This window comes from Saccopteryx leptura, chromosome 5, assembly GCF_036850995.1.
Source record: "Saccopteryx leptura isolate mSacLep1 chromosome 5, mSacLep1_pri_phased_curated, whole genome shotgun sequence".
Lineage (NCBI taxonomy): Eukaryota > Metazoa > Chordata > Mammalia > Chiroptera > Emballonuridae > Saccopteryx > Saccopteryx leptura.
The window spans coordinates 109,667,103-109,691,927 of NC_089507.1; the positions used below are offsets into that span (position 1 = coordinate 109,667,103).

At 39.3% G+C, this 24,825-nt stretch overlaps 2 protein-coding genes across 2 annotated transcripts in view; one reads left to right on the plus strand and one right to left on the minus strand.

Annotated features, from left to right (window-relative positions):
• NUDT5 (nudix hydrolase 5) overlaps nucleotides 1-19,643 on the plus strand; it is a 39,955-nt gene extending 20,312 nt beyond the window's left edge. The window contains exons 3-10 of the mRNA XM_066384643.1: nucleotides 209-276; nucleotides 4,925-4,974; nucleotides 6,550-6,657; nucleotides 7,973-8,068; nucleotides 8,670-8,771; nucleotides 16,446-16,454; nucleotides 16,589-16,642; nucleotides 19,403-19,643. Of these exons, the coding sequence (XP_066240740.1) occupies nucleotides 209-276; nucleotides 4,925-4,974; nucleotides 6,550-6,657; nucleotides 7,973-8,068; nucleotides 8,670-8,771; nucleotides 16,446-16,454; nucleotides 16,589-16,642; nucleotides 19,403-19,512 (597 nt within the window). The 3' untranslated portion in view covers nucleotides 19,513-19,643. The remainder of the gene's footprint in view (nucleotides 1-208; nucleotides 277-4,924; nucleotides 4,975-6,549; nucleotides 6,658-7,972; nucleotides 8,069-8,669; nucleotides 8,772-16,445; nucleotides 16,455-16,588; nucleotides 16,643-19,402) is intronic.
• A 3,662-nt stretch (nucleotides 19,644-23,305) lies between these two features.
• Nucleotides 23,306-24,825, minus strand: part of SEC61A2 (SEC61 translocon subunit alpha 2) — a 28,313-nt gene continuing 26,793 nt past the window's right edge. The window contains exon 12 of the mRNA XM_066385383.1: nucleotides 23,306-24,385. Within this exon, the coding sequence (XP_066241480.1) occupies nucleotides 24,199-24,385 (187 nt within the window). The 3' untranslated portion in view covers nucleotides 23,306-24,198. The remainder of the gene's footprint in view (nucleotides 24,386-24,825) is intronic.

The following is a 24,825-nucleotide window of genomic DNA, read 5'->3' on the forward strand; positions in this document are numbered from 1 at the left end:
CTCCAAAAGTCCAAACAAGCAGAAATACCTACAGGAAAACAACTTTTAATACTCGCAACTGAAAACCTGCACAGGAATTACTGGGAGGGAAACGTGCTAATTGGAAGGAACATAAGAGAAAACGTGAAGAGGGAAAAAAAAACCTTCTAAATAAAAAACAACTCAGTTTGAAAGCTTCCCAATTTATCTAATTCTGACCTCCTTTTAGTTAATTGCAGAAGGAAAATGGGTCAAGTTTGAGAAAACAACTTACATGGATCCTACTGGTAAAACAAGGTAAACTACATTTTTTCTTTCTCAGTTACTTGTAGTTCTCAAATTCTCTGTTTAGTTTGGCATAAACATTGATATTTTCCTCAATGTAAACTCTTAAATAAAGAATCCAGTTTAGTTGTTTTCCCACTGTTAAAATGTTTGAATCACTTACAATCTCTGAATAAAATTACGTTGTAAATTTGTTACAGTCAGGAAGCTATTTTAACACCACTCTCCCCAAATAGATTAGTGTGAACCTAAAACTTTGGGGACAAGCCTAATTTAAGCTGATAAAGCAGCAAAAGAATTAATTTTACAGGTTTGTTTCTTCTAATTAAACCAGTTCTAATCTCTAAAATAGAATTCAAGAGGAAACGTAGCTAGGTTTGAGGTAAAAGTTACATGCTTACATCTTACTTGTGGTACTGTATACAGGGGGGAAAAACATCTTGTAAAGCATTTCGCATATGTATCAATCGCCATGAAAATATGGTGCTGGTGCAGCCAGGGGCGGGGGCTGTTTCAATCCAGGTCTTCGTGGGATCTGAGACTGTCTTAAGAAAAATTTTTGGAATCAGATTTATGCCTGAAAAATGTTCATCAAACTTAAAAACATAAATTGAAAGCATCTTGAACTTTCTAAAAATAAGAAAGTAATTTCGTAGTGTATTCATTTGATAAATTCTATGTAGCCATCTACACAGCAGATTATGAAGACAATCTAGCAATATGAGACAAGTTAATAAGCTGATAACAAAATAGGTTGTATATATTCTTTTTAATTGCTGCAAAATGTGTAAGAAAAAGCTAGAAAGAAAACCAGAAAAATATTAATAGCAGCTCTGTGAAGAACCATTTTTTTCTTCAGATTTTCTGTTTATTTTTCATAAGTAATTTTTCATAAGTATCAGAAAAAAAATTTATTAAAATATAGTAAGCATTTACTTAGTGAAAAATAAAAAGGAATAAAACAATGAGAAAATTCAAAAATGTAACTAAATTTAGTATCTAGTAGTTTATATGATACAAATTTATTAATACACAATAAACTTATTTAAGTGATCAAATAAGAATACAAAGTTCTTCTGTGAGGAATATCTATCATCAGTGCAAAAGTAAACAGACTTGCCAGTAATTTAAACAACTTTTGATTATATCTATTAAACTAGCCAAAAATTTTAGTAAGACCCAATGTTGGAGACCTGTGGAAAAAAGTAAGAAATCCATAGCACCAGTGCATTCGCAGGGATTTGGAATGGTGTTGGTGCCAACTTGGACTTGGTGAACATGTTAAAGACACTAAAAAAAAAAAAAAAAAGAAAGAAAGAAATCCATAGCACCATTAAATTAAAACTCAAAAGAAAGCCAAGCAAACTATGATGCAACAACAGAGTTGAAGAGTATATTGCCTGTTATTTAACATCAGTTTGGTATGTAGAGCTAAATGTGAAGGAAGTGGGGGATTCAGAAATGTGGCAAGGCCCACACCTTAGGGAGCACAGTATGTCCCAATGTCCTTACATTTGTGAAACTATAGACCGAGATTAAAACCCAATTTATAAAGATATCATTTGGTTTTCTTCCCTATAAAGCTGTTTAAGTTTATAACACAAAATAAAACCCTTAACACTAGTATAAAGAGCATGTGTTGGTTTGTACCAGCTCATCTCTTCACCTCACTCTTCTTCTGTTCTGGCATCATAATTGGAGATGTGCATTAGAATCGTTTGGGGATTATTTTCAAAATACTCATGAAGTCTCACCTATGGAGAGTCTGCTTCAGTAATTTGGGAGCAGGCTCTAAAGTCTACCAAACTGCCATACTTAATATGGCTTACTTAAAGCATGTTTGCCTCCAGTCTTCCTGTTGGCCTCCAAAGAGGTCTTCCATGAAGCACTGACATTTCATACAGAATGTCAGCCTTGGGAGAATGAAGCTCTATACTTTACAAGTAGGCTACAATTTATACATTTACGTTTCATCTATTACCTGATATAAACACATGTATGTAGGGATAAAATATCACCTTGAGAATCCTTTGTTTCACTGTCTTATTCATGGAAGAGGCTATGAAATTAGTTTTATTGGTTTTTTTTTTTTTTTTGGTTTTTTTTTTACAGAGACAGAAAGAGAGTCAGAGAGAGGGATAGACAGGGACGGAGAGATGAGAAGCATCAATCATTAGTTTTTCATTGTGCATTGTGACACCTTAGTTGTTCATTGATTGCTTTCTCATATGTGCCTTGACCGCGGGCCTTCAGCAGACCAAGCCAGAGACCTTGGGTCCAAGCTGGTGAGCTTTGCTCAAACCAGATGAGCCCGCGCTCAAGCTGGCGACCTTGGGGTCTCGAACCTGGGTCCTGCATCCCAGTCCGACACTCTCTCCACTGCGCCACCACCTGATCAGGCTGAAATTAGTTTTAGAAGTGTAAAAGTATGCTGGCATTATGCCCCTTTACTGACATTCAGACAGAACTGAAGTCATCCTCTTGTGGCCCTTCCAACCTCTTGTGTTGGTTTACTAGTGGGAAGAAAGCAAAGCAGCCTGACCAGGTGGTGGTGCAGTGGATAGAGCGTTGGACTGGGATGCGGAAGGACCCAGGTTCGAGACCCCGAGGTCACCAGCTTGAGCGTGGGCTCATCTGGTTTGAGCAAAAAAAAAAAAAAAAAGAAAGAAAAAAAAAAAAAGCTCACCAGCTTGGACCCAAGGTCACTGGCTCGAGCAAGGGGTTACTCGGTCTGCTGAAGGCCCCACGGTCAAGACACATATGAGAAAGCAATCAATGAACAACTAAGGTCTCGCAATGAAAAACTGATGATTGATGCTTCTCATCTCTCTCCATTCCTGTCTGTCTGTCCCTATCTATCACCCTCTCTGACTCTCTCTCTGTTCCTGTAAAAAAAAAAAAAAAGAAAAAAAGAAAGCAAAGCAGGCTTTCCTATAACAAAGACTAAAAAATGGAGTAACTTTAACTAGAATCAGACTCCTAAGGCTATAAAAGGCTTGTGAAATAGCGTACCCTCTTTTCCTTAGTTTTACAGATGAGAAAATAGTCTCAAGGAGGTTGTGGCTAATGGGATTACCTAGTAGATAAGTGGAGTCTAAGATTTTCTGATTCAGTCCAATGTCCAACACTCTGAGTCTTTTTAAGATGAATAGAGCTCTCGTGGTATTCCTATTCTAGTGTCTTATATTTTATAAATGAATTTATATATTATTGCTAATTGATGGCTCATTACTGCTTACTGACCTCACCTTAACCACTATAATGATGCTACTCTTTTTGTTTTCCTTACTCCTAGTGTATTTGGAATGGGACCTTCAGTGCTTTTCCCAGCACTGTCTTCTTCAGTCTTTAGGACTAACCTTAAGAGGCAGCAGAAAGAGCTATACCAAAAGGTGTTGTCTCTTGCAATCTGTATTATTGACTTATCAGAACTGCTTGTTGGTTGGCTTCTTGCTACTAACAGGGATGTTGGGCAGCTGTGAGTTGTCATAATAGTTTGTCTGACTTTCATAGATTCATTTTGACATACTTGCCCTGTAGAATTTAGGTATAATACTGAAAGATCTACAGTTTACAGAAAGTTTTTATAAAACGAGATTACTGGTAAATATCTGAAATTTTTTAAAATAGCAATGTGGCAAGATCCACACCTTAAGGACAACCAGATGGAAAGTAGGAGGGTTCCTCCAAGTAGTACATCTTATACTCACTGTTAGTAGTACATCTTATACTCACTGTTAGTAGCAGACAGATGCTGATATCTTTCTTATCACAATCCCCAGATCCACCTAGATGTCTTCTTTAGATCCAAAATTACTTCTTTCTTCACTCCCATCTCTTACCACTACTTTTTTTCCTACTTAATGAATGGGAATGAAGGAGGAATTTCTCTCACATACCCTTTGCCCTGCAAACACCATGAGTGTTCTGATAACTGGATTTTTAGTAGTGTTCCTCTGAAACAAATAGCTAATCAGAAATAAAGCCATAAACAGGAGCAGGAACCTGCTGTTACTCACCTCATTTTCCTCTAGGAACATTTTCCCCTTAAACGTCACACACGCAAAGTAGAGTACTCTCCTAAATTTAAGAATTCCTTGGTTAATAAATGGAAGTCACAGATTTAAAATTTTTAATTGTTTAAATAACTCATTAGCTCTCATTATGCAAAGTATCCTTTTTAAAAAATTATTGAACTTAGAGAGAGAAAAGGGGGGAGGGAGAGACAGAAAACACTGATCTGTTCCTGTATGTGCCCTGACTGGGGATAGAACTCACAACCTTTGCATATCAGAATAAAACTGAGGCTTGTTGTACATACACTGCTTAACAGCTTTGAAAGCTGTAGTCATCTGCTGTGCTGTTCCCCTGAAGATTTATGATCCAAACTTAAGTATTTCAAGAATTGATTTGAATGGCAGCTCAAGTGACAGGACCCAGAGGGCTAAATGTCAGGTGGCAGGTTTTCTTTAGTAATTTTCAGAAGCTGTGAGACAGCCCAACTTAAAAAAATACAGATCTTTATTGCTGAGGTCTCACTGACCATTATCATTAGTATATTTGCATGCTTTTGCATTTGTAAAGTTCTGGCTGTACACACAAAACTTAAGAATATTCTCCTCTTTACTGCTAATGATTTTTTTCTCCTCTGCCTGAACAGAACTTGGGAAACTGTGAAACGTACAACTAGGAAAGGACAGTCGGCTGATGGTACGCATGCTAACTTATCATAGCTCTCCCTGAAAGAACTTGCTACACATTACTGCAGCGGGCTGGTGCAGGACGGTTGTGGTTTGTCTTTTACGGTAACCCAAGATCTCAAGCAGAGTTATCTTCAATTGTGATCTTTTATTTTAAAACTAGTATTCATTTTTGCAGTGCTGTATAACTTAAGTCAGTCTTTCTTTATAAATAACTTCTGGCTTCTGTTATCTAAGCTCCGAAAGTGTTTTTGAGGGGAAGATGCACTAATAATTATAGCCAGACACAAATCAGTAGAACTTGAAGCCACGTACTGTGTCTGGATATATTACAACTCAGAGAAAACCTTTGTATTCTGTTCAGGGATCTAGGTGAGAGCCTTTAGTGTGGAAAACTTCTTCGCTCGCCTCCATGCTCTCAACCATGTGGTTTATAGTTGGTGAGGAAATGGAATTAGGAAATGACTATTCATTCAGTTCACTTTTGCTTCCAGGTGTGAGTGCTTTGACTGCAAATGTCCCAGAAACAATCCTGAAACTCACCTCTGATCTAGGGGAAGTTGGGGAATACATCTTACTGTTTTTCCCTTTTATTTTCCCACCTGTTGTTTTTTTACTGGAACAGTAGCTGCCCAGTGCTGTTTTCCCTACTGGGAAAGTGTGCACGTTCTGGGGAGGGATGTTCCTCCTGGGCAGCTGGAGTTTTCTAGAACCCAGTGGGGGGTTTTGTTTTTAAGCCAAGTAACTTGGAACTCACTTGATTTATAAACAACAGGGCAGTGTGATTACTTTTTCTTTAATTACATTTTTAAGTGAGAGTAACTTCTAAGTTAATTGCCAATATTGTGGCTTTCAACTTCCTATTGCTGATGACAAATTCAGATGCAGCATTTTTTTTTTTTTTTGTATTTTGTATTTTTCTGAAGTTAAAAATGGAGGCAGTCAGATAGACTCTCACATACGCCCAACTAGGATCCACCAGGCATGCCCACCAGGGGCCGATGCTCTGTCCATCTGGGGCGTTGCTCCATTGTGGCCTGAGGCAGAGGCCATGGAGCCATCCTCAGCACCCGGGCCAACTTTGCTCCAGTGGAGCCTTGGCTGTGGGAGGGGAAGAGAGAGGTAGAGAGAAAGGAAAGGAGGAAGGGTGGAGAAGCTGATGGGCACTTCTCCTGTGTGCACTGACCAGGAATCAAACCCGGGACTTCCACACACTGGGCTGACGCTCTACCACTGAGCCAACTGGCCAGGGCTAGATGCAGTACTTCTTAAATACAGGAGTTTTAGTCAGATAGTGTAAAACAGATTGCTGGCATGACTGAAATGAAAGCATTAGGGACTTATCTTAGTCGTTCACTGATTGCTTCTCATATGTGCCTTGACTGAGGGCTCCAGCTGAGCCAGTGACCCCTTGCTCAAGCCAGCAACCGTGGGGTCATGTCTATGATCCCACGCTCAAGCCAGCAAGCTTGTGCTCAAGCCCGTGACCTTGGGGTTTCGAACCTGGGTCCTCAGCATCCCAGGTTTATCCACTGTGCCACCACCTGGTCAGGCCCAGGGACATCATTTTATTTCCTGGTGACAGGTGTGGTGATTATCCCAGTGCTACAAAGAACTCTTCATTACGAATGTATCGTTTTGGTGAAACAGTTCCGTCCACCCATGGGAAGCTACTGCCTAGAATTCCCTGCAGGTGAGTCATTAACACAGGGAACAGAACTGCTTCTTGGGACTCGTGGGACTGAGCCAGGGCAGAGCTTAAGTACTACCGAGTTAGACATTTAACACCTCTGTATCTGTCCATGGGCTTTCAAGTTCAACAGAACCATCTCTGTAGTGAGGCCCCTCCCACCACACTCTCGATTCAGTCACCCATAGAGGCAATGGAAGGCGTGGTGTCATGGCTCACCTTTCCAAGCCCCCTGCTCTCCTCTTTCCCACATTCTTTCTAGCTTTTTTGAGTAATTGCTTTTCCCTAATTTGTCAATTTATTTCATCTCCTATCACTAGTAATCTGCCTCTGACAAGAAATTGACAGTAATAACTAGGCCAGACTCTAAAAACTATGAATGGAAAAGATATTTTGACCCTCCCATATATATATCAGTCAAGAAGATTATCTTAATTTTCCATAAAATATTTTTTTCAGTTGCACAGTAAATTAAGCTATCTAGAACTTATGCAGTGTATTATTATAGGACTTACTGAGTTGTTCCCAGAAGAGATTAGATTTCTTTTATTTTTAGGCTTAAGTTTTATATTTTTAAACACCATCCCATACTAGAATGAACAATGAACAACTTTATTTTCTTCCTCATTTATTTGCCATTTCACTAAAAAGAAAAAATAACTTTAAAAATGAATAACATATTTCATCCTTCTTTTTGCAATTTTTATTCCTTTTGGGAAAATGATTCAGAGTGGCTTGGTCCTCCTTCCTCTTGGCCTCTCTCTCTACTTACTCCTCACAATGACTATGGTAGTTACCTCAGTCCACCAGCCTTCAGTTCTGTCCTTTCTGTTCTCCCTCAGAGGTGATCTTCATCTCAGCATTTCACTACAGGGTCTCAACATTATTCTGCGAAAGAGGAAGGCAAGATAGATAACAACTGTTCCCTTCTTATTTAAGAGGAAACAAACACAAAAAAAGTAACAGGTTTCCTGTGCTGTAGTCACAGAGCTGGGCCCAAAACCTGGACCAGTCAGCCACCTGAGCCACTTGTCCTCACAGGTCGACGCTGCCTGTGCGGTAGACAACCAGTACTGCTGAGATGCTTGTGAAGGCAAGAGCTAAGGAAGACAGATGAGAGCTCTCAGAACCAACTTAGTCTGCCAAGGGTTTCATTCTTTTGCTTTTTTTTCCTATAAAAGTTGCAAGCCTCAGTTTTATCTGAGACCACTTTTCAGTCTTCCGATTCTTCTCATGTAGCTCGGCAGCAGCTATGTTAGAAGGAGCGGTTCAAAGGAAAGTGGATCTCCCTCTGCCTCACAAATGATTGGACTTCCAGGTCTCATAGATGATGGTGAGAGCCCAGAAGCAGCTGCTCTACGGGAGCTGGAGGAAGAAACTGGCTATAAAGGGGATGTTGCTGAATGCTCTCCAGGTTTGTACTGCTTTCCAGGTGTGTACTTGGGGACAAACTTGAAAATTAGCCAAGCCGTAGATCCTTGTGTGTATAAAAGGATTGATTTTTTGGGTGTTCTTTATGGTCACAATTCAGATGGCTTTTATTTTGGCTAAATCACTAAAATCAGAATTAGATCTGGGCACCATCTACAACTGAACTTCGCCTCCCCTCTAGATAAGAGCAGGTTTTGAGCAGGAAAGACGTGAAGATGGAGAATTAGGAAATTGTGTTGTCTTCCTGAGTTTCCCACATCTGAGCTTTATGGTATACTCACCTCATCCCCATGCCATGCTGCTCTCCAGACTTTCTCCTTGGTGTGATGAAAGGATTTACAGCTTATCCACATTACCATCTAACCCTCAGACTTCACCCGACTACTCGGGAACTCTGGGGTATATGAGTGCTGACTACTCACATGCCCTACAGGCCTATAGCACACACTAAGTGACTAAAGTAAATAGTTTCCTGCATAAATTCTGTGGTAAAGGAATTATGGGACCAGTTTTCCTCTGAAGACATTTAAGTCATAAAACATGCCATTTGGTGTTTATAAATGACCTGTTGCTTCTCTCCACAGCTATATGTATGGATCCAGGTTTGTCAGACTGTACCACGCACATCGTGACAGTAACTATTAATGGAGATGAGGCTGAAAATGTAAGACCTAAGCCAAAGCCAGGTAAGTGAGCACTGGCTCTGTTTAAGGTAGATGAATTGCATTAATGTTTTTTTTTTACAAGGACAGAGAGAGAGTCAGAGAGAGGGATAGACAGGGACAGACAGACAGGAACTGAGAGAGAGATGAAAAGCACCCATCATCAGTTTTTTGTTGCGACACCTTAGTTGTTCATTGACTGCTTTCTAGTATGTGCCTTGACTGTGGGCCTTCAGCAGACCGAGTAACCCCTTGCTCGAGCCAGCGACCTTGGGTCCAAGCTGGTGAGCTTGGCTCAAACCAGATGAGCCCGTGCTCAAGCTAGCGACCTCGGGGTCTCGAACCTGGATCTTCTGCATCCCAGTCCAACGTTTTTTTGTTTTTTTTTAATTAAATTTAATGCAGTGACATTGATAAATCAGGGTACATATATTGAGAGAAAACATCTCCAGATTATTTTGACATTTGATTATGCTGTATACCCCTCACCCAAAGTCAAATTGTCTTCTGTCACCTTCTATCTGGTTTTCTTTCTGCCCCTCCCCTCCCCCCACCCCCTCTCTCCTTCCTCGTCCCATCTCCCCCCCCATGTCTCTGAGTCTCATTTTTATGTCCCATCTATGTATGGATTCATAGAGTTTTTTCTGATTTACTTATTAATATTTCACTCCTTAAAATGTTATCAAGGTCCATCCATGTTATTGTAAATGATCCGATGTCCTCATTTCTTATGGCTGAGTAGTATTCCATAGTATATATGTACCAAAGCTTTTTAATCCACTTGTCCTCTGACGGACACTTGGGCTGTTTCCAGATCTTCGCTATTGTGAACAATGCTGCCACAAACATGGAGGTGCATTTCTCCTTTTGGAGCAATTCTGTGGTGTTCTTGGGGTATATATTCCTAAAAGTGGGATAGCTGGGTCAAAAGGCAGTTCAATTTTCAATTTTTTAAGGAATCTCCATACTGTTTTCCACAGTGGCTGTACCAGTCTGCATTCCCACCAGCAGTGCAGGAGGGTTCCCTTTTCTCCACATCCTCGCCAGCACTTATTCTGTGTTGTTTTGTTGATGAGCGCCATTCTGACTGGTGTGAGGTGATATCTCATTGTGGTTTTAATTTGCATTTCTCTAATGATTAGTGATGTTGAGCATTTTTTCATATGCCTATTGGCCATCTGTATGTCCTCTTTGGAGAAATGTCTATTCATTTCTTTTTCCCATTTTTGATTGGATTGTCTTCCTAGTGTTGAGATTTACAAGTTCTTTATAAATTTTGGTTATTAACCCCTTAACAGACGTATTGTCAAATATGTTCTCCCATTGTGTAGTTTGTCTTTTTATTCTGTTCTTACTGTTTTTAGCTGTGCAAAAGCTTTTTAGTTTGATATAGTCCCATTTGTTTATCCTGTCTTTTATTTCACTTGCCCGTGGAGATAAATCAGCAAATATATCGCTGCGAGAGATGTCAGAGACCTTACTTACTGCCTATGTTTTCTTCTAAGATGCTTATGGTTTCACGGCTTACATTTAAGTCTTTTATCCATTTTGAGTTTATTTTTGTGAATGGTGTAAGCTGGTGGTCTAGTTTCATTTTTTTGCAGGTAGCTGTCCAATTTTCCGAACACTATTTGTTAAACAGGCTGTCTTTACTCCATTGTATTTCCTTACCTCCTTTGTCAAGTATCAGTTGTCCATAGAGCTGTGGGTTTATTTCTGGGTTCTCTGTTCTGTTCCATTGATCTATATGCCTGTTCTTATGCCAGTACCAAGCTGTTTTGAGTACAATGGCCTTGTAGTATAACTTGATATCAGGAAGTGTGATACCTCCCACTTTATTCTTCTTTTTTAAGATTACTGAGGCAATTCATGTTCATTTTTGGTTCCATATAAATTTTTGGAATATGTGATCTATAACTTTGAAGTATGTCATTGGTATTTTAATTGGTATTACATTGAATTTATAGATTGCTTTGGGTAATATAGACATTTTAATGATGTTTATTCTTCCTAACCATGAGCACGGTATATGCTTCCACTTGTTTGTATCTTCCTTGATTTCTTTTATCAATGTTTTATAATTTTCTGAGTACAAGTCTTTAGTCTCCTTGGTTAAATTTACTCCTAGGTACTTTATTTTTTTGGTTGTAATAGTGAATGGGATTGTTTCCTAAATTTCTCTTTCTGACTGTTCATTGTTGGCGTATAAAAATGCCTCTGATTTCTGAGTATTAATTTTATATCCTGCTACCTTGCTGGTTATTTATCATGTCTAGTTTTTTGACTGAGACTTTAGGGTTTTCTATATACAATATCATATCATCTGCAAATAATGATAATTTTACTTCTTCTTTTCCAACTTGAATGCCTTTTATTTCTTCTTCTTGTCTGATTGCTGTGGCTAGGACTTCCAGAACTGTGTTGAATAAGAGTGGTGAAAGGGGGCACCCCTGCCTTGTTCCTGATCTTAAGGGGATTGCTTTTAATTTTTGCCCATTGAGTGTGATGTTGGCTGTGGGTTTGTCATAGATGGCTTGGCTTTTATCATGTTGAGGTATGTTCCCTGTATTCCCACTTTGCTGACAGTTTTGATCATGAACGGGTGCTGGATTTTATCAAATGCTTTTTCTGCATCTATTGAAATTATCATGTGGTTTTTCTCCTTTCTTTTGTTTATATGATGAATTACATTGATTGAGTTGCGAATATTGTACCAGCCTTGCCTCCCAAGAATAAATCCCACTTGATCATGGTGTATGATTTTTTTCATATATTGCTGGATCCGGTTTGCTAATATTTTGTTGAGGATTTTTGCATCTACGTTCATCAGGGATATTGGCCTATAATTTTCTTTTTTTGTGTTGTCTTTGCCTGGTTTTGGAATCAGAATCATGCTCGCCTCATAAAAGGAGTTTGGAAGTCTTCCTTCCCCTTAAATTTTTTGAAATAGCTTGAGAAGGATAGGAGTTAGTTCTTCTTTGAATATTTGGTAGAATTCATTGTGAAGCCATCAGGCCCAGGACTTTTCTTTTTTGGGAGTTTTTTGATAGCTGTTTCAATCTCATTTGTTGTAATTGGTCTGTTTAGTTTTCTGATTCTTCCAGATTGATTTTTGGAGAGGATTATATGATTCAAGGAATTTGTCCATTTCATTTAGGTTGTCTAGTTTTTTGGCATACAGTTCTTCACAGTATTTTCTTACAATATTTTGTATTTCTGTTGTGTCAGTTGTTATTTCTCCACTCTCGTTTCTAATTTTATTTGAGTCCTCTCTCTTTTTTTCTTGGTGAGTCTAGTTAAAGGTTCATCGATCTTGTTTACCTTTTCAAAGAACCAGCTCCTAGTTTCATTGATCCTCTGTATTGTTTCTTTAGCCTGTATGGCATTTATTTCTGCTCTGATCTTTGTTATTTCCTTCCTTCTACTAGCTCTGTGCTTTACTTGCTGGTCTTTTTCTAGTTCCTTTAGATGCAGGGTCAAGTTGTTTATTTGAGCTTTTTCTAGTTTCCTAAAGTGTGCCTGTAGTGCTATGAACTTCCCTCTCAGTACTGCTTTTGCTGTGTCCCATAAATTTTGAGTTGTTATATGCTCGTTATCATTCATTTCTAGGAACTTTTTTATTTCTTCTTTGATCTCATTCTTAATCCATTCGTTATTTAACAACCTGCTATTTAGTTTCCATGTGTTTGAGAATTTTTGAGGTTTTCTGTTGTGGTTCATTTCTAGTTTCATTCCATTGTGATCAGAGAAAGTGCTTGATATGATTTCAATCGTATTAAATTTGTTGAGACCACTTTTGTGCCCTAACATGTGGTCTATCCTAGATAATGTACCATGAGCACTTGAAAAGAATGTATATTCTGCTGCTTAGGGTGAAAGGTTCTGAAGATATCTATTACATTGAGTTGATCTAGTGTGCCCTTTAAGTCTGCTGTTTCTTTGTTAATTTTCTTTCTTGAGGATCTATCTAGTGCTGATAGTGGGGTATTGAAATCCCCTACTATTACAGTATTGCTGTTGTTCTCGCCCTTTAAATCCGCCAAAGTCTGCTTTATATATTTAGGTGCTCCTATATTAGGTGCATAGATATTTATAATAGTTATATCTTCCTTTTGGATTACTCCCTTCATCATTATGTAGTAGCCTTCTTTATCTCTTACTATAGCCTTTGTTTTAAAGTCCATTTTGTATAAGTACTGCTACCCCAGCTTTTTTTTCATTTCCATTGGCATGAAATGTTTTTTTCCATCCTTTTACCTTCAATCTATGTGCATCTTTTGTTTTAAGGTGTGTCTCTTGTTGACAACATATGTATGGGTCCTATTTTCTTATTCATGCAGCTACCCTATGTCTTTTGATTGGATCATTTAATCCATTTACATTTAAGGTTATTATTGATATGTAGTTGTTTGTTTCCATTTTATTCTTTAAAGCTTTATTCCTTTTTTTGCTATATTCTTTTCCCACTTTGATCTGTTTACAACAGGCTCCTTAACATTTCCTGCAGCATTGGTTTGGTTGTAATGAACTCCTTGAGGTTTTTTTTGTCTGGGAAGCTTTTTATTTCTCCTTTGATTTTAAATGATAGCCTTGCTGGATAAAGTAGTCTTGGTTGTAGGTTCTTGTTCTGCATTACTTTGAATATTTCTTGCCATTCCCTTCTGGTCTCAAGTGTTTCTGTTGAGAAGTCATATGTCACCCTTATGGGGGCTCCTTTGTAGGTGATAGCTTTTTTTTCTCTTGCAGCTTTTAATATTTTCTCTTTATCACTTTGCTTTGGTATTTTAATTATGATGTGTCTTGGTGTAGGTTTCTTTGGGTTTCTCTTTAATGGAGTTATCTGTGCTTCCTGAACTTGTGAGAGTTTCTCTTGCATTAATTTAGGGAAGTTTTCAGCTATGATATGATTAAACAAAATCTCTATGCCTTGTTCTTTCTCTTCTTCAGGGACCCCTATGATGCGGATGTTATTTCTCTTCATGTTGTCACAGATCTAAGAGTTTCCTCTTGAGTCTCTTTTCTTTATTCTTCTCTGCTTTCTTGCCTTCATTCAAGTTGTCCTCCAACTCACTGCTTCGATCGTCAGCTCTATCCATCCTGTTTTTAATTCTTTCCATTGTGGTCTTCATTTCTGATATTGTATTTGTCATCTCCAACTGATTCTTTTTTAATATTTCAATGTCCTTTTTTATACTTCCTATTTATTTAGGTGTTCGTAATGACCATCCATTGTTGTTCTAAGATCCCTAAGCATCCTTACAATCATTATTTTGAACTCTGTATGTGGAAGTTTGATTATTTCCATATTACTCAGTTCATCTCCTGAAGGTTTCTCTTGTGGTTTCATTTGGATTGCACTTCTTTGTCTTCTCCTTATCTGTGTTTGGGTGTTTTGTTTGTAGAATTGGTTGAGCCTAGGCTTAGTGTTGTCTGCCTCCAGTTTTCAATTGTGTTATTTCTAGGTCTTCTTGGGTTGGCATCAGCTATTATTTGTAATCCACTTTCGGATTTGGGCCGCTTTGAAGTCTTGATTTGTTTGTTTTCTTAACAGGTGATCGTCTTGTTTACTGATCTCAGCAGGGGGCTTCCTTGAAACTGTATCCAGGAATGTGGTGGGTGTAACCTGTGACTCTGAAGGCCTCTTCTACCAATTAATCTCTCTGGGGGCAGGGTGTTTTCTCAGCTTCAGTAGGGGAGGTGTATCTCAGTTCTCCATGGAGACCTGAGTTACTGCTCTTCCTCCCCACTTCTTGTTTTCAGCTGTGTCTTGTTGCGCTGATTGGAACTGGAGAGATGTCTGGAGATCTGTGATCCAGAAGCAATTTAGCCTTGTTTTGTGGAAGGATCAGTCTCTCCAGGTATGGCTGCCTCCAGTACTGGATGAGTCAGCTTTTTAGGTCGTCTCCTGCATTCCTTTGCCCCTCACCGTCTGTCCCTCTCTCTTCCCATTCCACTTGGAAGATAAGCCGGTCCTTTCAACACACCTCGCTCCCTGGTCGCCAGGCAAGTGGCTGTGAGCAATCTTTTCTGCTCTTTCCCTAGAATGAGAGCCCCTCTGGGTTCTCAGCCTAACCCTCCCCCCCCCCCCCCCCGTTCCTGTAAGCAGGGGAGATTCAGGCACTCCCTACCTGGTTTGTTGTGGTTTCTTCTTTGCTCCTTGGTTTTTGAGAGCTGTTCTTGTAGTCCAGAATTGGTTTTTCACGCTGATTTTTCCTAAATCGATTTGTATTCCAGTTTGGTGATGAGAGCTGGGCGCCTGTGCATTTGCCTACTCTGCTGTCATCTTCAGGTCTTCAATGTTCTCATTTTTGATTGGTCAAAAGAATGACCTTTTGCAGATGCTTCATTATTACTCTTGGCTATTTTCATAATCTTGTGTATTTTAGCATTTTTCTTTTACCACTTTGATTTTTATGGCTTCTTTATGTAACGTGTTAAATTATACAATTCTATATTTTCTATATGAAAGTTTATTCTCACTTATATTATTAGCTATAGGACTAAATGGTAACAATGAAAGTCTTCAAAATCAGTGATTTGTCTTCATACTTATAGGAATGGCATGACTAATTGTTATGGGATAGCAGCTTATTAACTCTTCTTTACTGAGTTCCATATTTAGAAAAGCTTTAAGGAACTGTGCTCTATATTTCTTACTTAGCAAGTTTAGAATTAGAAGTTTTAATACCTGTCAGTTCCATGTCCTTGCCCACCTCCTTAAAAGAGGGTTTGGTACATACACCATAAGAAACTGTATAAGAGCTACAGTCTACCATTTCTCATCCTCTGGTTGTTCCTAAATGTTTCAGTATCCCATTGCAGCTAATTTTAAATGCTCAATTTTTAAACTAGCAAATATGCATATAACATGCTTTGGAAGAGTTTAGTACTTCCTCAGAGAATTAAACATAGAATCACCATATCTGCCAATTACACTCCTAGGAATTGTCATATACTCATACCCAATTATATGCCTAGGAATTGAAAGCAGGGGCTCAAACAGATAACTTGTTCACCAGTGTTCACACAGCATTACTCACAGGATCCAAGAGGAAGAAGCAACCCAACTGTCCATTAACAGATGAATAGATAACAAAATGTGGTATATTCATATAATGGAATAACATTCAGCCATAAAAGATTAAACATGTTGATACATTGTATAACTCAGATAAACCTTGAAAACATTGTGCTAAGTGAAAGAAGTCAGACTCAGAAAGGCAGATACTGTGTGATTCCACTAATATGAAATACCTAAAGTCAATGCATTCACAGAGACAGAAAATAGAAGTCAGAAAGGATGGGGAAGTTAGTATTTAATGGGTCCCAAGTTTCCATTTGGGATGGAAAAGTTCTGGAAATGGATAGTGCTGATGGTTGCACAACAATGTGAATTTATTTAATGCTACTGAATTATACCTTTAAAAATGGTTTAAATGGCAAATTTTGTGACCCAGGTTTCTGTTAAATTCTTAATGCCTTTTTTTTTTTAAAGACTAATGCCTACACCTTGGTCCCTGCTGTTTTTCACTTTCCAGTTTCCTCTCTATCCCACTCCTTCTGACTCCCAGGACAAAAAGCACGTAGGACCGCTCTTCTGAGCACCTTATAGCCTTTTTGATATGTCTTGCATAAAAGCCTTCCATTGTTTTACCACTCCAGGCCTTGCTAAAATGTTCTCCTTCTGTTTATTTTCAGGAGATGGAGGTACGTAATGCAGCTCCTGGTGGCTGCACGTGTCTATGGCTTACTGTAATGATTGGTAATGACTACGGCATTTTGTGTTATTGTGGGAGGCTCTCCTCTTTAGCTTTGTTTTCACTTGCAGTTTGTTTGTTTAGAATTTGTGGAAGTTGTTTCTTTACCAAAGAATGACCTGATGAACAGACTTGAAGGTAAGCATTCTTGAATTACCCAATTTTCTCTAGTTTCTCCCTCCTTGTCCCCAGCAAAGGGGAACTCAATGTAATTGTTTCTTTATATTCCTCTTTAAAGTCAAGTACCTAGAAACTATTATAAAACTGTAGTTGACCAATAATAATGTTCCTTTCCGGATGGCATAAAGTTTGAAAATAAGAGCAAAACATTCCATGTTAGTGAAGGCTTCCAGCAGAAGGCTTTATTCTTCTTTTATAGATTAGTCAAGATTATACTCCTGCAGATTAGCCCAAACTATTCCATACCTTAAATCTGTAACCCATGGCAATGCAGGGACATAAATACCACTTACCTGATTCTCAAATATGCTGGTATATTAGATAGTTCTTTGTGTAGGGTATAAGCTAAAGGAGAATTGAACATATTCTTTCTATAAATACTGAAGTATCTACTAAGTGCAATGTGCTGATAGTAATGAACCATACTAGCCAAGTATAACCCTTAATGAATTACTGGTTAGGTAGTTGCACTGTATAATTCCTGGCCAGCCCATCTCTTAGGGCAGTGGTCCCCAACCCCTGGGCCACAGACCTGTACCGGTCCATGGACCATTTGGTAACCATCCGCAAAGAAAGAATAAATAACTTATATTATTTCCGTTTTATTTATATTTAAGTCTGAATGATGTTTTATTTTTTAAAAATGACCAGATTCCCTCTGTTACATCCATCTAAGACTCACTCTTGACGCTTGTCTCGGTCATGTGATATATTTATCCGTCCCACCCTTAAGGCCGGTCTGGGAAAATATTTTCTGACATTAAACCGGTCTGTGGCCCAAAAAAGGTTGGGGACCACTGTCTTAGGAAACGCAGATGTCGTTTGATATAACTGCATCAGGATATTCTGTACTGGAGACATGATAGAGGCCTTTCAAGAAGCTCCTCTATGCAGGCTGTGCAGGTGCCTGTTCACTCATTTAATTTTTATTTCAAAAACTAATTCAAAGCATTGTTTGACCTGAAGCTTGGAGAACAGTCTCTTTCTTCCTTAAGTACCAGTGGCTTACAATTTTATTTCTAATGTCTATGTTGTTTGAAAAGTAAAGTGGAGCTTTAAAAAACCGCTGTGAATTTCAGATTCCCAGAAAGTTTCCGTTCCTACTTCGCTGTTTTAAAGACTAGACCTAAGGTAAAAACCACCTCCAAATTCAAAGTCAGAATTAGAGACACTCATATTGAAAAGACTCAATAATTTGTTAGGTATTTTACTCAGAGAAAGCCGTGGCCATCAATTATAGGCAAGATTGAACTTTGAGTCTGACAGATCTGACTGGATTTGAGGCTAAGCCAACCATGTATCCGTTAAGACTTTGAAGAGTTTCACAGCCTCTTAGCTTCTCAGATTTTCTCATGTAGCATAAGGAGACAGACAGCCCCTGTGTCAGAGAAGGCATGAATAAAAATAACCAGAACAGTGTTTACACAGTGCTTCAATATTATGTGCTCCATCCTTTTATTATTTTATGTTAGAAAATTATTTTTTAAGTTCCTCCCTTCTCCCTTCCACCTAACTTAACTCCTCTTCTGGCCTCAAGAAGGGAAATACTGGGCCCTGGCAGGTTGGCTCAGTGGTGGAGCATCAGCCTGGCGTGCGGGAGTCCCAGGTTCAATTCCCGGCCAGGGCACACAGGAGAGGCGCCCATCTGCTTCTCCACCCCTCCTGCTCTCCTTTGTCTCTCTCTTCCCCTCCCACAGCCAGGGCTCCATTGGAGCAAAGTTGGCCTGGGTGCTGGGGGTGGCTCTATGGCCTCTGCCTCAGGCGCTAGAATGGCTCTGGTTGCAACAGAGCAACGCCCCTGGTGGGCATGCTGGGTGGATCCCAGTCAGGCGCATGCGGGAGTCGGGAGTCTGTCTGACTGCCTCCCAGTTTCCAACTTCAGAAAAATGAGGAAAAAAAAAAAAAAAGGAAAATACCAAGCAAGGGGTGGGGGAGGTAAAAGAACCACTTTTCCTAGCCTTGTTAGGATCAAAGTAGAGTAATCAAATCACTTATTCAACAAATCACATTTGAGAAGTAGGAAGGAAGGTTTTTGAGTTCAGTTTACTACGAGGAATAGCTTTCAGCACATACCAAGCACCTGCATGCAGACAGGGAGGACATACCCTGCCTTCAAGGATTTAAATGTCTCAGCTTGTTCCTAAACAAGTGGCTAGGAAAACAAGAGACAGATTTGAAGTCTGATAATCTCCATCTGAGTGAAACAGAAGTTCTCATTAAAACCCTTTGTAGTGATTCTGATATCTCATTCTTGGTAGAATTCTAATCCTATCATGCACACAGTTCACTTGCATACACGAAATATGTAACCCCCAGCAATAGGAGAGACACATGATGAATCTTCAGTAAGCTACTGAGTAATCACCATACAGCTTCATAGTAGCAAAGTCTGATAGTGAGTTCTAAATCAACAACTGGATCTATAAAACTTTGCTGTTTTAACTTATAAAATCATCTCTGATATATGTGCTCTTCTGTTTTTATTCTTAATTTTGTTCTTGTCTCAAGGTGGAAATGTAACCCTACTTTTATATCTTTTATTCTTACACTAGAGTAAGAGCTTTGAAGGCAGAAAATGTCTTGTTCATCACTGTATTACCAGCATCTAACATAGGGACTGGCACATAGTAGTTGCTCAGTAAATACTGACTGAATGATAAGGGAGTATTATCCTTATATTAAGTTCATTGTCTAACTTGTATCCTTTGCTTCCTGTAGCTCTGGTAGCTGAAGAACATCTGACAGTGGATTCTAGGGTCTATTCCTATGCTCTGGCGCTGAAACATGCAAACACAAAGCCATTTGAAGTGCCCTTCCTGAAATTTTAAGCCCAGACGAACATAGCCATGTTTTTGTAAATGAGGCCACAAGGCCTCCTTCACTAAGACTTTGTATTCAGCTAAGTTTAATAGAGATTTGAAATGACACTTTTCATAAAATAAAAACAACAAAGAATGCATGTGGTGGTATGGAATTATAATTACAGGTAGGCTATTGCCTTTATTTAAATGCTAAATCCAGCTAATATTAATAGAAAAGAACATAAATGTAGATGTTTAATCCATTTTTTTAAACTTTAATTTACTAATCTAGAACATCTGTTTATATAGAGGAGCCTTGAATTCTAAATTATGTCAATTATTCCCACCCTCAAACTCCCAACATAAAATTCTGTAGCTGAGCCTGACCGGGTGGTGGTGCAATGGATAGAGCATCAGACTGGGATGTGGAGGACCCAGGTTTGAGACCCCGAGGTCGCCAGCTTGAGCGCGGGCTCATCTGGCTTGAGCAAAAAGCTCACCAGCTTGGACCCAAGGTTGCTGGCTCAAGCAAGGGGTTACTCAATCTGCTGAAGGCCCACAGTCAAGGCACATAGGAGAAAGCAATCAATGAACAACTAAGGTGTCGCAACAAAAAACTGATGATTGATGTTTCTCATATCTCTCTGTTCCTGTCTGTCTGTCCCTGTCTCTGACTCTTTCTGTCCCTGTAAAATAAAATAAAAATCTATAGCTGAGTATGCAAATAACTACATATGTACTTACTACATTAGTGGTCAAACAATCTTATAAGAAATCTATATAGGGATTTTCTTGGACCTTCCCAATTGAATTATTGGCTATATGCAATTAATCTGTGTAACAGAGGATGTAAAATCAATACAGAGTAACATTCATGATAAGCAAATATATCATTATACATTTGCTTTAGCTGTTTCATTATATCCACTTACCTACTTTGGAAGGTCAACCAGCTCTTATGTAATAAAAAATGGTTGATTCCGTTCACTCTAACAAGGTTAAGAGGCTAATGAAAATACAGGGCCCTCCCTCTAAAGCATGTGGGCATACTTTGGAATCTCATTTCCTATCTTTCCTTGAAGTTTCTAAAAAACCAAATCCATAATAATAAGATTTACATAGTTTGGAGCATTATTGTCTTGGTGTTCAACCAGGACTAGAGCCAGCAAGGTTAGCAAATACCAGAAACCCAATATAAACTACTTTAAAGGGAAAAAATGTGTATTTTTCTGGTTCATGCCATGCCTGAAGCCTGTCATGCAAAAGGTCTACCAGTGTTACAGAACTATCTTCTTACCTCTTAACTGAGCTGAGCTCTTGGGTTGACTTTTATGTCCTCCAGCAACACCCCGATCATTGTCTTTTCAGCTCAGCCCCAGCAGAATCTCAAGACGATTCTCAATGGCCAGCCCTAAGTGAGGATTCAAGCCCTGGACCCAGGGGTTAGCCAGGCCCCTCAGAACCAGATAAAATAAGGGTACTAATGCCGAAAATGCAGCAATATGTACTTCATTTGTCTATAGTTCAGTTTTATGAGTGTAAATATAAGATTTTTATATTCTTTTTATAGCACGAGAGAGAGACAAGGGAGAAAGATGAGAAGCATCGACTTGTAGCTGCGGCATTTTAGTTGTTCACTGAATGCTTTTCATATGTGCCTTGACTGGGGGGCCCCAGCCAAGCCAGTGACCATTGCTAAAGCCAGCAACCTTTGGGCTCAAGCCAGCAGCCATGGGATCATGTCTGTGACCCCACATTCAAGCCGGCAACCCCACACTCAAGCTGGTGACCTTGGGGTTTCGAACCTGGGACATCAGCATCCCAGGCTGACACTCTACCCACTGCACTACCACTGGTCAGGCTATACTGTACTTCTTAAACAAAAATGGAAAGAATTCTGGAACACAGTAACTGTATAGATCAAGTCTACTCCCAATATATAATGTGAAAATTAAGCCCAATACTTGCCCTTAATAGTAGCCCTCCCTTGTGCCTATAACCCCTTTTTTAAAATCCTTATTTTTAGGGCCCAGGCCCTAAAAACCACACTGGAAAAAAACATTCCCCCCCCCCCTAAGTTAGCTCAGTAGATTGAGCATCAGCCCAGAATATGGACATCCCAGGTTCAATTCCTGGTCAGGGCACACAACAAGCAATCATCTGCCTGACCAGGCGGTGGTGCAGTGGATAGAGCATCAGACTGGGATGCGGAGGACCCAGGTTCGAGACCCCAAGGTCGCCAGCTTAAGCGTGGGCTCATCTGGTTTGAGCAAAGCTCACCAGCTTGGACCCAAGATCGCTGGCTTTAGCAAGGGGTTACTCGGCCTGCTGAAGGCCCAATCAATGAACTACGGTGTTGCAACGAAAAACTGATGATTGATGCTTCTCATCTCTCTCCATTCCTGTCTGTCTGTCCCTATCTATCCCTCTCTCTGACTCTCTTTAAAAAAAAAAAGCAACCATCTGCTTCTCTCCCTTCTTTCCCTCTTCCCCTCCTGCAGCCAGTGGCTTGACTGGTTCGAGCAGTGGCTCTGGGTGCTGAGGATAGCTCAGTTGGCCCAAACACATCAGCCTCAGGCACTAAAAATAGCTTGATTAATTCAAGCATTGGCCCTAGATGGGTTGCCAGGTGGTTCCCAGTCAGGATGCTTGCAGGAGTCTGTCTCACTATCTCCCCTCCTCTCACTTAAAAAAACAACAACAATTTTTAAATATGGGCATCATAATTCTGAGATCTTAATCGTCCCTGAGCTCTCACGGACCAACTCTTCTAATTTCCTATATTACTACCCTCCTTCAAAATCAAGATATAGGCATATATAAGATACAGACTTAGCATAGACCTGTCTCTCCAAATATACCAGCTCTTCCAGAGTCATTCCCTGTGGGAACTTAAAAATGTACTCTTAACTGTTGATGGGTTAAGATATTCATAACCCCTACCTTTCCTTGCTGCTTTTTACTCCTAAGAGTGCAATGTGTAAGTAACAGCTAAATTCTAAACATAACCCTAATGCCATTGATGTTATCAATAAATATCGAAGGCTATGCTTTGGAAATTAGTTTGAGAACATGCAGTCCAGCGTATTCATCAGCTGGCACTATTAATTTGTCAGAATATAAAAGTTCAAGTTTTCTTTTGAAAGTCCTATTTTTTACCTTCTCTTGAAAATAAAATCAGATACGTCTATATGATAACAATGGTCTGCAGCCTTAGGAGATGTTCACCAGTGGACCAGACTTGCTATCCTGCCTGCTTTTACCTTGTCTGCCTTGCCCCTGTAAGCTATTTGGCTTTGTAATCCTAAACTATGTAAGATATACATCCTGCTCTTAAATGATGGAAAACCATACTTCTGAAAAGGAAATCTTTCAAAAATTTAGTATTATCTCTTTTTGGACAATGAAGCACATACTTTAAAAAGGAACTGAGAACGCCTGACCTGTGGTGGTGCAGTAGATAGTGTCAACCTGGAATGCTGAGGTCGCTGGTTCAAAACCCTGGGCTTGCCCAGTCAAGGTGCATACCAGAAGCAACTACAAGTTGATGCTTCCCACCCCTTGCCACCTCCTTTTCTCTAATAAATCAATAAATAAAATCTAAAAAGAAAATGGGTAAGAACTGCTATTTCAAATGGGATATCATTTGAGACCACTGTTTTTCTGTTTTCAAATGTTATTTAGTCACGTAAGTAAGCAATCTTAAGTTGGTCACTGTCCCTTGATATTTTAGGCTTAAACACTAATTTACATTTGACCTCTTGCAATAGGCATATCTCAGGATGAATTTTGTATGAATATAATGAACCTCCACAAAGCATTTAATATCAGATGTTTTTATTTTTCCAACACAACTGAAATAGTTGTATTAAATAAAAGTTTATTCTATTGTTTACACTCATGTTGCTGCTATAAAATACAACAACGTACACAGATTCCTAGCATGAATTACTCATTGTTCACCCCCACTGAACTACAGAATTGCTTGAGAATTAGATCTTTGCTTTAGGGAGTTAAAAAAAATGGGGCATAGTATCCTGAAGGAGCATTCTCAAGTGACTTGGAATTCAAAGGCATAGCCAGTACAGTAAAAACAGCATCAACCATGCTGTCACTGGGAAGAAAGAGGAATGGAAAACAAGAATAATAATTATAAGCCATTTTTCTAGTAGCAGAAGCTTGAAGAAGCTTGATTTTGCCCATCTGGGCTAAGTGGCTGCTTTGAGAAGGGATGGAGAGAGAGGATTGAAATGTGGATACCGTGAGTTTAAAAAGTATAAAATGTAATTATATCTAAAATATAGGTTAGATATAAATGTTCTAGAACTCATTGAATAAGCCCAAAATCCTGAAAGTGGCCATTTAAACTACATCTATTTTTAAACGTGGGGGGAATACTGAGTGTTTTGAATGTTATGTGCAAAACTGATCCATGTCACCTCACCTTCACAACTGAACATGGCCAGGCAGATACACTGGTTTCCAGCATCACAGGCAACACTACATGTGTATTTTCTAACGAATAATGTAAACTTTAGTTTTAAGGCAGCTGGTACTAATGCTGCACACAGGCTTAGCTTGGTGCCCATTTCAGAAATAGGACAGTTAGCACTTGGAAAAAAAATGAGGGGAGAAAAGAAGAGCCAGCATTATTTGACAAAAACAATGTGTCAAAATGTTTTCCTTTCACACAAAAAGTAAGTACTAGCACATTTAGAAAAACAAAGCACCCATCCCACCTACTTCAGCCTGTTCCTTAACAAATATTTCAAAATACTGATAAATAATAGTGACTGCGAGCAGAATTCCAGTGCCAGAGCCTATGGCCCCTAGGAAGTCGGCCAACACAGACAGGGCGCCAATGCACAAACCGCCGAACGCAGCTGCAGTGGGGATATACCTAGAAGACAAAACCAAGTCAGGCAGCAGAGGGAACTGGGAAGGGGTGACAGAAGCAGTAATATGTTGAAGTATAATTAACCTAATCCAACCGGGAAGTCTGCAGTACTGATGTGTTGTCTATAGCAGTTATATGTTGATGTAAATTGACGGAATGACTGACTTACTCCTGGAATTCGAGAAGACACTAAAACAGCCAAGAAAGGCAGGCAATACATGATTTTCATGGCAGAAGATTAGAATCCTCAACTGGATTTAAGTAGTAAAATGTTCAATATCATTTTAAAATAGATAACCTTTAGCTCTCTTTAGCTTCTAGATGGACAGTATATTTCAGAATGATTTCCATACATCACTGACGTGGCTCAAGGATGAAGTGTCATCGGGGCACACTGAGGTCCCAGTCAGGGAACCTACAAAAAGCAATCAATGAATGCACAA